Here is a 13,591-nt window from a genome sequence, read left to right on the forward strand (position 1 = left end):
AAAGGATGGGCCGCCCTGTTGGATACCCTATGTTTGGATAAGGAGAAAGGAAATGATGGATAGAATAAGAAAAAAAAACGTAAATTAAGGAAGGGCCAAATTAATGTGAACAAACGCTAACAGTACACATGCACGGCCGCTGGATGCTTTTTCATCCAGCGGCCGTGACACATGTATGCAGAGCCCAGTCGATCTGTCTGCCTGTCTGTGCGTATGCGTGTGTGTCCTTACGCATGTAAAAAAGCGCTCTAGGTTGCAGGATCTTTTCCTCCGAAAGTGTTTTTTTATTAAGCCACGGAGCATATAAATGAGTTTCGAAGGGTAGGGCAGTGGCACCATAGGCGTTCGCACGTGGGGGGGGGCGCCCCCCCCCCTGAAGGGGAACCCTGCAGACACTAAAGTCCCCCCCCCCCCCTCAATCACGCCTGCTGCCGCTTTTCACGTCTAGACAGCGGAAAACGCATGGAGGGGTTTTAGCGGACGCCTATGAGTGGCACACAAGGTCTTCAGCAGTCTCCTCACACAGCCGCAAAAGATTCGCACGTTAGCTTTTGCTTTATATGCACGCGTCATGACAGAGGGTAAAAAAAAAAAAGAGAGAAAGAGACGCCCGTAAATGTGCATTAGAACACGAACGAGCACGTCAGGGAGAACTCCGCTAAGCCACCAGCTAAGAGTTCGATCGCGGACGCGTGATTGCATGAGCGATAACCGGAATCGAAGGCGAAAAAAAAAAAAAGAAAGAGAAAAGATTCAAGGCCGAATTGCGGCTCAATGGGCGTTGCTCAATGTCAACATCTGCACGCCAGTTCACTAACGCGCAAACACTGCGCGTTCGGTTCGTCGATATTGTTCAGCTTGGCTTGCACGTGACGTCACCATTGCTGCGGTCCTACTGCGGCGGCCATATTGGTGAACAGCCGCACGTACCAGCCGTACTAGCCGTACGACGACTACAGTGTTCAGTACGACCAGCCACCCTAGTTCGACGGAACCGCATTCCCACGGTCATTTTCTTTTTCGCGAGCCGTTTCTCGTGCATCATGCCGCCGGTTGGCACAAGGCAGCCGTTAAATGCGGCGCACTATTCAGAACTGATAGGGCAAGCGTGTTCTCGCTATGAGGAAAAGGTGCGGTTGTGCGACGGAGTGGATCCCTACACGCTTCGACTCGGAACGGACACGACATCGAACATCTTCGTCTTCCCAGACGTGTCGCAGGTACAAGGACATCGTGGACTATTTGGTTTTCAGCACTGACCTGGTTACTCTGGGCGAAATAAAGGCGTACAAATCAATCGAACCGCACGACTAGTTTACCAGCGGCTGGGTAAAGAGCCTGTCTGAAAACGAGCTTCGCGACCGTAAATTTGATCGTGATTGCAAGGTAAGTTGAATGGTTCATGAAAATGGCCCCTTCGCCAGCTCCGAGTTATGAAATAGCGATGCGCGAACGCTGCTAAATCAACAAGTGCTGATGTTCGTGCTTAGTTCTCGTGAGAGTGCTGCGAGGTGCACACACCGCAGCGCGTTTTTCGATCGCGCGTCTCCTGTGTTGTCCAGTATGTCATAAACATAGAAGGATGCAGTACGTGTGTGTGAGCGTAGTGCTGATGGTTTACTCACTGCATGCGGACCGTCATCGGGAGCGAACCGCATTCGGCTTCATCAACACGCATCGGCCTGTGCTCGGCGCCGTTCGGCCTCCGCTTGCCATTTTTCATGACGCCGTTTTTTCGTGCACTCATGTCGCGCAGCGCCTGCATGCTTACAGCTTTAAGGCCGAACCATATACAGCGTTTTTGCCAGCGTTTTCTGACGTTGCGTCCCTCGGCGTCGTCGCATCAACGCCGTCAGAGAGGGCGGCAAACCATATGAAGAGCGTTAACTCAGCGTCGCACAGTGTGACCAGAGGGAATGAACCTGACACCTCGTAAAGCAGGGTACAGTTTCTGTCAATGGACCAACAAGATATACTCCTGATTATAGCTTTTAAGTCTCATTTGCAGTTCTGTGGTGCAAAAAAAAAAAACGAGTGACAGTGCCACCGAAAAGTCTTTTTTTTTATTTGACTTGTAGCGCCAGCTATTGGCATTAAGAAGAACCACGAACTTGTAATATATGGCCTCTGAGCTTGAAGCTGCCGTACATCTTTGAGGCCACGTATTCGGCCAATACATTCATTCCTGCTAAGCCTACCGATGAACTTGAGTACGGCTCTCGGAAAGAGTTCAAAGATATCACGAGCACTTTGCTGTCGAAGCTTCTAGGGAACAAGCTAAGTCAAATACAAGCATCAGTTGAGAACTTAAGGGCCACACAGTGCACGGCGACGACATTAGATCCGAGGCGGGCGGCAGCCATTTTGGCAGCATCGACGACGCCGTTACGTAGCGGAAGTCGCTGCCAGCCGCACGCTGATTGGTCCTGCGTCCATCGAACTGCTTCCGGCGTCGGCGCTGCCGCCCGTCATGTCTGGACCGTCCAGAGGTGGACGTTTCGGCCACCGTCACCGGTAGCGTCGACGTCGAGGGACGCCGGCGTACGAAACGCCGGGAAAACGCCGGCAAAAACGCTCTATATGGTTCGGCCTTTAGCCGAGCCGTAGAGACGGCGGCGCCCAGTCTGGGTTCGTCTCGTCGAACAACGCGGACGGCTTTCCTACGAACGCAAGAGCATCCATGCTGATCAGTGTCTTCATATATCTCCTCTCTTTTTTGCTTACATGCTACGAAGTGCGCTCCACACACACGAACATTGGGGTTTTGTTCGTCGAAATTTGCACGCCTTCTGCGCGCCAGCCAGGTCCTCTGACGGTTCGCGCCAAGCATTTTCGTACGCTCGCACTGAGCTTCAATAACCTCTCGTATTCGAAAGAAGCTCACACTAGTGGGCTGCTTCTTTCTTCCGCAGCTGTCGCTACAATTAGAGCAGCCTACAACTGCGCATATAACCATAGTAGAGGAAGAAACTCGCAGGTGCGACCAGGCAGCGCTGAACAAGGTCTAACCACTGTTCACCAATATGGCCGACTCGCTCCCAGCAGTGACGTCAAGTGACGTAGGTGCAAGCCATGTATACGCCTTGTGCACCGCCTATAGAGGCGCCACTGATAGCCACCTAGCGGGCGCCGCCGACAGTACGTGCGGGAAGCCGAGCAGACGACAGCGCTTTGCACAGCTTTGGTGTGAGGGGATGGATGAAGTTCGCGGCTGCTATTTCCCCTTCGTGCGGGTGCCAGCCAACTATACCTGGCGACAACTTTCTGTGGCAGCACAGCGAAAGCTACGTGGGCGGAGCTTCTGCACATGTGTTACTACGCCAAGTAGTCCGTTCGCGGGCGATTTCGGTTTTGGTTTCGCGAGCGATAGAACATGCGCGTTTTCATACGAGTATTCATGGCTCATGATGTTATTTGGGAATTTATGCAGATAGTTTATTCACAGATGTAATCGAAATCTACCACATGACTTGATATACTTAAGGATGCAGCACAAATACCTGGAATCATTGCTGAGCTCTTCTGCAAATCAAATAATATAACGCTGTGCTAGCGGTTCAAGTCCACGTGCAAAGCGAGCACCATTTAGTATTGTTTGCATTTCTTTTTTGGGAAAGCGATAGAACATTTTGTATTGCGAAGGAACACAGGAATCAGCTTCATTAACGAGGTCGGTTTTACTTTTCAAAGGAAAAAGAAAAAGCCACCGCCCAGCAGTAACTGCGCAATTGGAAATCTTACGCAAAGGTAACAAGCCATTTTCTTAATTTCGGTGCACACAGGGTCGACATCGTCGTTTTCCTACATTTGGAGAAGCAATAACTTTCTGGAGACGCTCACGTTAAATTGGCAGGGGACGCGACGGCATCGAAAAGCAGCGGATGTCTTGGCCATGACCGGTCAGGAGCAGGCGTCTCACGTTTGCGATTACAAACGGGTGAAACACGCTCCTTACTCCCGTGGTCAAGAATGCTTTTTTTTTTCACATTGAAAATCACGCTGTCAGTCGCATAATAGACATGAACGCGTCTGTTGCCGAGGCAAAGCTGTGCATGGGTGATTTTGTCACCGTAAATCGCTCTCATAGCTAAGCGCCAAAACGCCTCCCGCCGTAGACGCCGACGAGCACGGTGTTAGACGCAATCTTCGGCTAGATCGTATCAGTAATAGTAGACAACCGAAATACCGACCATGTATGCAACGCAATTTATGAAATGGGCCACTTATTTTACGTACTGTTTCCAATCGCAGTTTTGCTTTCAAGCGGCTCTTCTTGCTGAAGACTTGCAGGTCGCCGTCGTCACTGTCAAGGTAGCTATCGCGATGAGAGACCCATTTTCGATGGTGGTATCACTTGCACACTTCTTTCTCGGTGATAGTATGAGCAAATCAACAAAATAATTCACAACGCAACGCTGTCTTCGTTTCTTTCTGGTCGACGAACACAGATCACCTAACGAACACGCGCTTATGCTCACTTGCAAGGTTCGATGTGCACCTGTTGCAGCCGAGCGACGCCATCGTTGTTTAGTGGGGACGGAAAACGTGAAATGGACACCAGGAAAGCTGAAAACTCGAAAGAGCAAAAATCGCAAATTCTTTACGGCATATTCATTCTTGCTTTCAATGCAAGCAATCTTGAGCGTAATACCTATTTCTTTTCTTTTTATGTTTTCTTTTATGATACGTATTTAACAAAAGCTCGCGTTCGCGGACTACATACAGAAGCGTAGTAAAAAAGTGCGTGGTTCGGTTGCGTAGCCTTGGCTGTGCTGCCACAGAAAGTTGTCGCCAGGTATAATTCTGCACTGGCAGCTGCAGGAAAGGCGCGGGCCTCTACGAAAGTGGACTTGTGCACGATGTTTGTCACGAACGAGCGCTTAACTATACTCTGTTCCAGAAGTTCCGTGCAGCACTGTGGAAGCTACAGGCCTTCTCAACCAATCAGGAGGGCGAGCACATCTAAGTGTATCCTTCCGCGCCCTGTCGTCTGCTAGCGGCGAGCGCTGCAGCGAAAGCGGCAAGAGCGTCTCGGGACACTGTGCAACTGCGCAGTGAGATGAGCTGTAATTGTGAAAGCGGTTAAATATTCTCCTCGGCACCGTAAAAGCGCGCGTCTTCGAGATACTTGCACGTAGACATTTGAGGGATAGGGTTCAGTGGCTCATGTTTCGGTGGAAAGCGCCGCACTAGCCAAATTGAATATGAAAGCACCGCGCTTCATCAGATTTCGTATACGCATGCCTATGGGCATGCGAAGTGCCGCTTCGCTCCCTTGTCGTAAAAGCTGATCCGGGAACGATATCGCACAGGTGAACCAGGCGCCGCCATTTTGACTAAGAAGTGACCAAATCTGCCACCGCGCACTAATCACAACCCAAGACTGGGTCCTCCGCGGCGCTGTGGACGCTCGGGCTGTGCGGACTACTCATAAAAGTTTAGACAGTGTCGTACCATTCCTTCGTGCTTTATAAGTAAAAACATAACACATACGAGCCACAACAGCGTTATTTCTTTCGTCATTTGCATGTTATAACACGTACAAGCAAGAACTCTTTCTTCAGTATCATGGAGCCACAAAAGTTGTTTTATACAGAAAATGCGACAAAATCGTCATACAAATCACAGCTACAACACGCAGAGAAGCCTTCAAGTAAAAATCCTCCGACGAGACCGCTTGCAAAATCCATGAGGACAAACAACGGGCTACGTATATGGGGCACTACATCTCGCTTCGCAACAACCTGCGCTCGAGGGTCGTGTAGCCTTGGCTCTGCTGCACGGAACTTCTGGAACAGAGTATAAGCGCACGTCGCCGATTTCGAACGACGGCATGAAAGCCTGGAGCCGACGGTTGGTGCGCGACAGCATAGGCGTGCGCAGAGGGGGGGCAGGGGGGGCGGCCGCCCCCCCTAATCATCTAAGAAGGGGGGGCGCAGAATCTGCCCCGTACATTGACCCTTCTAGTCACCTAAGAGGGGGGGGGGGCGCAAAATCTGCCCCATACATGGACTTTTTAGGGTGGGGGGGCGCTGCGATGAACTTTCGCCCCCCCCTAATGAGGAACCCTGCGCACGCCTATGCGCGACAGAGCGCGCGCATCGAAAAAACAAGTATAAAAAGGCGCCGAGAGCGCTTCCTTACCCTCTCCGCAGAAGACGCCACCGACACAGCCAACGCACGCGAAATATCGGGATATTCGAGAAAGCAAAGCAGCGCCAGCAGCGCCGTCTGATTCCGCAGACGAATCGGTGAGAGAATCTCGCCCTTTCCCTAGCTTTCGCTGTGCTACGCACAGACGAATCATACGCACCTTCCCCCTTCCCGAACCCAGGCGCGAGCCGATACAGGCAATGCAAGCTCGCGGCGACGGAGAGTCAGTCAGTGAGAAGTTAGTCAGCGAAGAAGTTATGTCGCTCTAGTCATAGCATCGTTCGCTCGACCGCAGAAGGCGTGTTGTTTGATGATCGAGTGCTGCGAGTAAAGTATCAAGAGATGAGGCCGCCGGAGCAGTGACAAGTTTTGAAGAGGGTCGCCGAGGAGACATATGTGATGACCGACTGCGGAGGAGAACGAACGTCCGCGTGCAGTGAATCGTCATGCCGGTGAATATCAAAGGTGCGTCGCGTAGTCCAGCGTAACAAGACCCAGCTACGAGGTACAGCTCGTGGTGAACATCCGCTTTGTTTTGTTTACAAAGGTGACGTCTCAATCACTTCTTGTTCTTTCTGAAGTCAACCATTGCTGCATTTCTGTTTCTGTAAATAATAAATATAGAACTTAGCTTGTAATAGCGTGGTACATGTACCGCGCTAGTACAAGTTAAGTTCATGGATGACCAGCTCGCCCGAACTACAACGCTTCTGAAATATAGAACGTTTGAGCGAAGTGTCCTTGGGGGGCACGGCGGTCGAACCGACCGCCGTGCCCCCCATGCTCAGGCTTATAACACACATGCTCAGGCTTATAACTTTGGTCGTCTACCAGTGTCCACATGATCGAGTACATCCAGCGAGCACCAATATGTCAGAACGAAAGCATTAGAACAAGAAGCGACGTGGTAACTCGCGCAATGACGAAGCGGCTCGCCTTGGCCAACGAACAGCGGCGATCCATTGCTTCCGTCGTTCTTGCTCAGGAGGCCTTGCGGTAAGTAAAACCGTGTTCCGGGCGCGTTTTTTTTTTTAGGTGTTTGAGCACTCCACTCCCCATTAATTGTTATTCGACATCCCTTGAAGTTTCGGCCACCACACATACGACGAACGTTGCTTATTTTACTATGCAAACGTGAACAACGCGGAAACACACGTACAACGACGTAGGAAACCACGGCGGCCGTCTGCTTGCTTTCCCGAGAGTAATGACCGAGTTCGCCGCCTATGGCGCTTCCGTCGGCGCGCACTAGGCGTTATACGGTTTGCACAATGTTTATCTTACCACAGCTACACGGTGCGCAGACATCATGCGACGGCTTCGCGGTGAAGTCCGCAGTAGCAACTCCCAACCTCGAACCTTCGCACCGCGCCTCCGACTGCCCGCGCCGCCACCGTTTTTACCAAGCAATAGATATGCCAGTGGTTGCCATGGTTGCGTGTGCGAAGCTCTGAATACGCGGTTCGACCAGGTACGACCGTCCCTAGCGCCTGCGCCGCTAGGGATAATCGCGTTTCTGGGCGAGGAGGACATCGAAGCGCTCAACTGGATCCGAAGTCAGTGTGATTGCTAGCGCTCTCTCAATGCATTCGAATTAGCCGGGAAAAAATAGTTGCGATGTTTCCTTCGGTGAGCTGTCGTGTACGCGAAGAATTTTATAAATCAGACAACGCCTGCACTATGGGAGGTCGAGAGAAATGCGACCAAACGTTTGCCAATGCAAGGAAACACAGTAGGCTTCAGGGGGGGAAGTGAGAGGGGTTAAAAGAAAATTACACCATCTCCCGCTAAAGGGGACCATGAGGCGATGCGAAGCCGGAGCACTTGCACGATCGCGTTCCGTTGGCGTTCGTTGATCATGCTACCGACCTCGCGTCGTGGAACGCGAAGAGGGACGCTACGCGCGTCGTATCTTCCATCTAGCCTGGGCGTTAATTCTCACAGGGCGAGCGGGGAACGCGGTCGACAGGCGGGCGAGGGGGGGCAGCGTGTGAGAGGAGAGAGAAGCGGAGGGGACGCGCATGCGCTCGAGCTCATCGCGGCGTTGCGCAGGAGAGAATTTCGGCATGTCTAGCCCGCGTTTCAGAGGAAGAGTGGAAAGGGGGGGAGAGGGAAAGTGGAGAGGGAACGTAGAGAGGGGAGGGGAGAGGGGGTGTGTGGAGAGGGTATGCGCATGCGCAGTAGGGGTGGTCACGCCGCACACCACCACCACCGGATTGAGCTCCACCTTAAGATACTTCGAATCTAATAATAGGAAAGAGTAGGGGGAATCCGGTCAGCAGAGTTCAGGGACGGGGCAACGATCGGCTAGAGGCACGAGGACATCACGTAAAGGCGAACCTTAGTCGGTGAGAGGTGTTCGGCTTGGCGGACGAAGCAACCGTCACGGCACGACGATAGGCGAGGCGGAGGACATCACAGAGAGTCGAAACTCGACCGGTGAGCGGTGCTCGGCATCGCGAACAACGCGACCGTTGCTCATGAAATCCACGGAGCTAATCAGTAGGCTTCACAAATCAGGCTTCTAACTCAAATTAGTATTCTAGCGTATACTTCGTCTTCATTGTATTTTTAACTTACAGTACGTGCCCCGGCCCTGCTTTTGCATTACTAGAGCTTTTTTTCCCCTTAGTTTTATCTCGGAAAACTTTTTTTGTGTTTTGTTTTTAATGTAGGCCGAGAAATGTGGTCACATAAGATCCCAATTTACTTCCTACAAAGATCCTAGATGACAACAAACCCTAACCTCTCTTAAGTTTCCAACTAGAAGTTTTAATTCATGACGACAACATATGCAACCAAAATAAAACCTTGCTTGTACCACCCAAAAACTTGAAATTAAAAATGCTGCATTTCGGAGTGTTGTCATTCTTGAGGGCCAGGCAACATTCACTGAAAAATAATTGTCAGCAACGCTTCTTCCCTGACTCTAGCCTCCACAAGACGACAGCACTTCAAAAGATGCAAATAAGGCAACAAACAGAAGAAGTGGCGCAAACCTTTTCTGCGGCGAACAAAGCAAATCTTTATTTTCATAAAAACCATGATTTCTAGCATCGTAAAAAAAAAGCTGCCATTCCAGCATTCATATTACAATGATATGGGCAGGTACGTTTTTCCGACTTCACTTTTGTTCGGAGGCTTGGTATTATAGTGTGCAAATACAACGTAGGCCAGCAAGTGGCCCTATGTGAAAATGCAAGGCCACTGGTCAAGCTTTCTGCAAGTTACTCGTCCCATGGTGTCACAGTGCGGTCATTCCAGATAAACTCTCCTTTGGGTGATTTGACATTCGGAGGCAACATAGCCAAGTACGTGGGAGCATCAGCACCTACAATAATGCACAACAAGAGAATAAGTCAAATATTGGCTGTTGTAGTGCTACCATATTCAACCATATTCAGAGTGAAGGGTCTTCACTTCACTCTGAATCTTCACTCAACACCCAGTGTTCCATGCCAATACGATCAGACATCCTTCTCTCCATTTGTGTCTTAATTAAAGAATAAAAAAAAAATCACTGGCGACAAAAGCAGTCATATTGTTGCCTTTGTCCTCTGCTCGGGCTCAGCTGGTGACCGCATCTGTTGCTTGTCAGCAGGAAAGTAACACACAAGGAGTCAATTCTTACAGTGATCTCCCTGACCGTATTACAGACATCCATGATTGTGTTACATTAGGAAACACAACATTATTAAACATTTATTTATAGGGATTGCTAATACTGAGTATTTTATGTGACACAGGGGTGAGACGGCTGAAATCGATTTGGGAGCAGTTTTGGGAGCAGCAAAATTTCAATTTAGGAGCAGGAGAACCTTGTTTAGGAGCAGTTAGCGGCATTTATTATGTCGTTTTTGGAGCTTGAAAAAACAAATTTGTAGTAACTTGGAGGAACAAGCACATATTTTAATCGGCTTAGAATACTCATAACATTCAAAGAGCCTTTGGAGAAAGCTTTTTTTAACAGATTATTGCCAGGTATGAACTACACTACCTTTTTACAAACCACGCAATTTATATAACCCTGGTAACAACATATGAAATAGATAAAAAAAAGTTTTTCGAAGTAGGTTCACTTTACATTTGAAAATAAGAAAAGAAAAAACATCACACTTCTCAAATAATAAAAAAAAGTCACAGTTTCACCGCAAGGGCGAAGCAATGAATGCGATAGCAACAAATTGTAGTGTTACACGAAGTAAGGCTGGCAGCTAACTGTTTTGTATCCGATCTCGCGTAACTATAAAACGATGGTGTAAGAAAATACGGCCGCTCCAGGGAGCCATGTTCTCCGCATAGTCACTTCGCTTTGAGAGCGCAGCACGTAGAAGCGTATACGAGCCGCCCGCCCCGCTGTGATGGCTTTCGAGATAGCGCGCGCCAGTGATCGCGACCGCGCAAAGTTCAAAGTTGCTCCTCGCGCGACACTCCCCCCCTCCCCCCCCCCCTCGCGTCTTCGTGTCTTTTAAGGCTTGTTAAAAACGGGCGGGGCGTTTCCTGTCTGCTTCGACGGCAGGCGTTCCGAGCGGGGTGATGTTATCGCATGCAGCCTCCGAGCGACGGCAATGGGCCGGCTCGTTTGCTTCGGCCGCGTACGTCGCCTCTGCTCGCGTGCTTTTACCCGCTGTAGAACATACAATTCGCGGGGGGATCTTATCAATTTGGACTTCATACCGGAAGGACATGACGGCGACGGCAAGAACCCCTCGAGACTGTCCATATAATTGCTATCGCAATAAAAACTGATTGCACAAGAATAGACCTTATTAGGGTGCCTTGATGCCCGCGCGCTCCGCTGAGGGTGAGGACAGGCGCGTCGTCTGCTACGACGGCCGCCATTGCGAATCCCGCCGCAGCTCGGCAGCATGCGAAACGCGCTACACAAAGCGCTTGCGGTGCGCGGATATGTCCGGAAATAAGTGCACGCTAATGAGCTTTCTCTTTTTTTTTCTTTTTTGAAGCTTGGGCAGCTTTTATTGCTGTTGTTGCGTAAACGTTTATTAAGGAAGCATGTAATTCATGTAAGCTGACGGCCTGTGCATGTGTTATGCGCTAGAGGTAGACGTAGACTCTGTTATGTTGAAAACGAATCCTCTTCCTTACGCCGTAAACGACAAAGTCTAAAGCCTTACTTAATTTTCTCGTAAGCTCTGCATTCCAAATACACAAATAATCGTTTAAAGTATTAGTATAGATGTCAGCAGCAGCAGTATATAGGTATCTGAACACACAATTTTGTGTTGCGAAGCTACCTAAGCGCGATTAAGGTGGCTGATTTTGCTAAGTTTGCAAACAATTTACTCGTTTATTATAAATGGCATCGTACATATTGTACACAGAATAAAGGGCCGAGGGCCAGTATGGTGCGAATATCCTGCTAAAATGAAACGAAAGCTTCTTTATCATTATTATTGCTGACATTTCTTGCTCACAATCTGTAGCCGCTGCTGTATCGGTACTCGAGTTGCACCTTGAGTCCTTATCAAAACGATGAATACGTTGTTGAGTAGTAGGCCGTAAAACTTTGCATGCGCACAGTATCAGTGCGTTTTTTCTTCTTCTTTTTGTATCTGTAGTTTCTTTTTCTGTATCTGCAGGTTTTCTCGCACGCCCAATTGCATGCACATATTATTGAGTGTTCCAATACAGTTTTACACTTTGTGCGGCAGATGCACGGCGTCGTTTATTTGTCTCTTTTATTAATAATAATATCTGGGGTTTTACTTGCCAGAACCATGATACGATTATGAGTCACGCCGTAGTGGAGGGCTCCATGAATTTTGACCATCTGGCGTTCTTTAACCTGCACTGACATCGCACAGTACACGGGCCTCTAGCATTTCGCCTCCACCTAAATGCGACCGCCGCGGCCGGGATCGAACCCGTGACTTTCGGGTCAGCAGCCGAGCTCCGCCACCACTATACCACCGTGGCGGACGTATTTTTTAAGGCGAAAGCCTTAAATGCCTCATCAAACGCGAAATTTGACCGCCGGCGTCCCGCGTCTACGGCGTCAGCGTACCACGACGTTGGGGACGAGGGATGCAAAAAATCGTCACGCGATGACGTCACGATATGACGTCATCATGGCTTAACAAATTTTGGCGTGGCGTCATATGATGCCGTTATCACATGACATCGTAGTTTGGTCAAAAGTGGGCAGATCACGGAGGCAGTGCAAAACCAGGTGAGGTGCCTCCGATCTTGGAGGCAATGGAAAACCACGCTTTGTGCGCAAAAAACTGAGAAGATGGCTTTCGCTTTCGAGCCGTCTTAAGCGAACGCATAAGGGAGCCTGTGAGTTTTTATTTCATTAACTGGTTTTCCATGACGTACTCATTGTACAACTCGACTTTGTTTCTTGTATTTTTTACTGACAGCGTGTCTACTGTACACAATGCTTCCCGTCTTCTTGTTGTTTTCATGCGTCTTCTTTGCATAGACGCTTCGCGAGAACTGTTTATGCGCATTCCTGTACGAGCCTTCAGGGCTTACGCGATTAATAAATAAATTATGCTTGCTCAAAGAAATAAAATACTGAATGTGTGTGTGTGTGTGTGTGTGCGTGCGTGCGTTAATATCCAGTGTACAGGCCATTTATTTGTGCGCATTAATACTGCGCTGACAGAAGCAATTACAAAAATAAAACGCAAATTACACAATAAAACACAACTGCCACTAGTCGATTTACAGTGATCGTAAATGATTAAAAAAAACAGGAACTGCGGAATTATTTAAGACAGGACAAAAATGTAACCTTGAAACACAGAAAGAGGGAAGGATAAAAAACATTTAACTGTACACATATATACATGGGCATCAGACCAGCACAGAAGGCGTACTTGAAACACGGAAAGAAATATAAAAAATTACACCATTTCCCGCTAAAGGGGACCATGAGGTGATGTGAAGCCGGAGCACTTGCGCGATCGCGTTCCGTTGGCGTTCGTTGGGCATGGTACCGACCTCGAGTCGTGGAACGCGAAGAGGAACGCTACGCGCGTCGTGTCTTCCCTCTAGCCTGGCCGTTAATTCTCACAGGGCGAGCGGGGAACGCGGTCGACAGACGCGCGAGAGGGGGGTAGCGTAGGAGAGTAGAGAGAGGGGGAGAGGACGCGCATGCGCTGGCGCTCATCGCGGCGTTGCGCAGGAGACAATTTCGGCATGTCTAGCCCGCGTTTCAGAGGAGGAGTGGAGAGGGGGAGGGAAGAGCGGAAGTGGAGAGGGTGAGCGGCGAGGGAAAAGGGGAGAGGGGGTGTGTGGAGAGGGTTCGCGCATGCGCAGTAATCGTGGTCACGCCGCACACCACCACCACCGGTTTGAACTCCGCTATAAGATGCTTCGCATCTAAAACAAGAACCCGCCGTGGTTTTAGTGATGGTGCTGACTGGTGACCCGAAGGTTGTGGGATGGAATCCCGGCCGCGCGGCCCCAT

At 49.7% G+C, this 13,591-nt stretch overlaps 2 protein-coding genes across 3 annotated transcripts in view; both read right to left on the minus strand.

Moving 5' to 3' along the window:
- The window catches only part of LOC119387053 (carbonyl reductase [NADPH] 1), a 606,874-nt gene that overhangs the window by 48,249 nt on the left and 545,034 nt on the right, over window positions 1-13,591 (minus strand). The gene's annotated exons all lie outside the window — the stretch shown is intronic.
- LOC125757868 (uncharacterized) overlaps window positions 9,690-13,591 on the minus strand; it is a 14,899-nt gene continuing 10,997 nt past the window's right edge. Inside the window, 1 exon segment of the mRNA XM_049414113.1 lies at window positions 9,690-9,743. Within this exon segment, the coding sequence (XP_049270070.1) occupies window positions 9,690-9,743 (54 nt within the window).

The sequence above is a fragment of the Rhipicephalus sanguineus genome, chromosome 3, assembly GCF_013339695.2.
Source record: "Rhipicephalus sanguineus isolate Rsan-2018 chromosome 3, BIME_Rsan_1.4, whole genome shotgun sequence".
In the NCBI taxonomy this organism is placed as follows: Eukaryota; Metazoa; Arthropoda; class Arachnida; order Ixodida; family Ixodidae; genus Rhipicephalus; species Rhipicephalus sanguineus.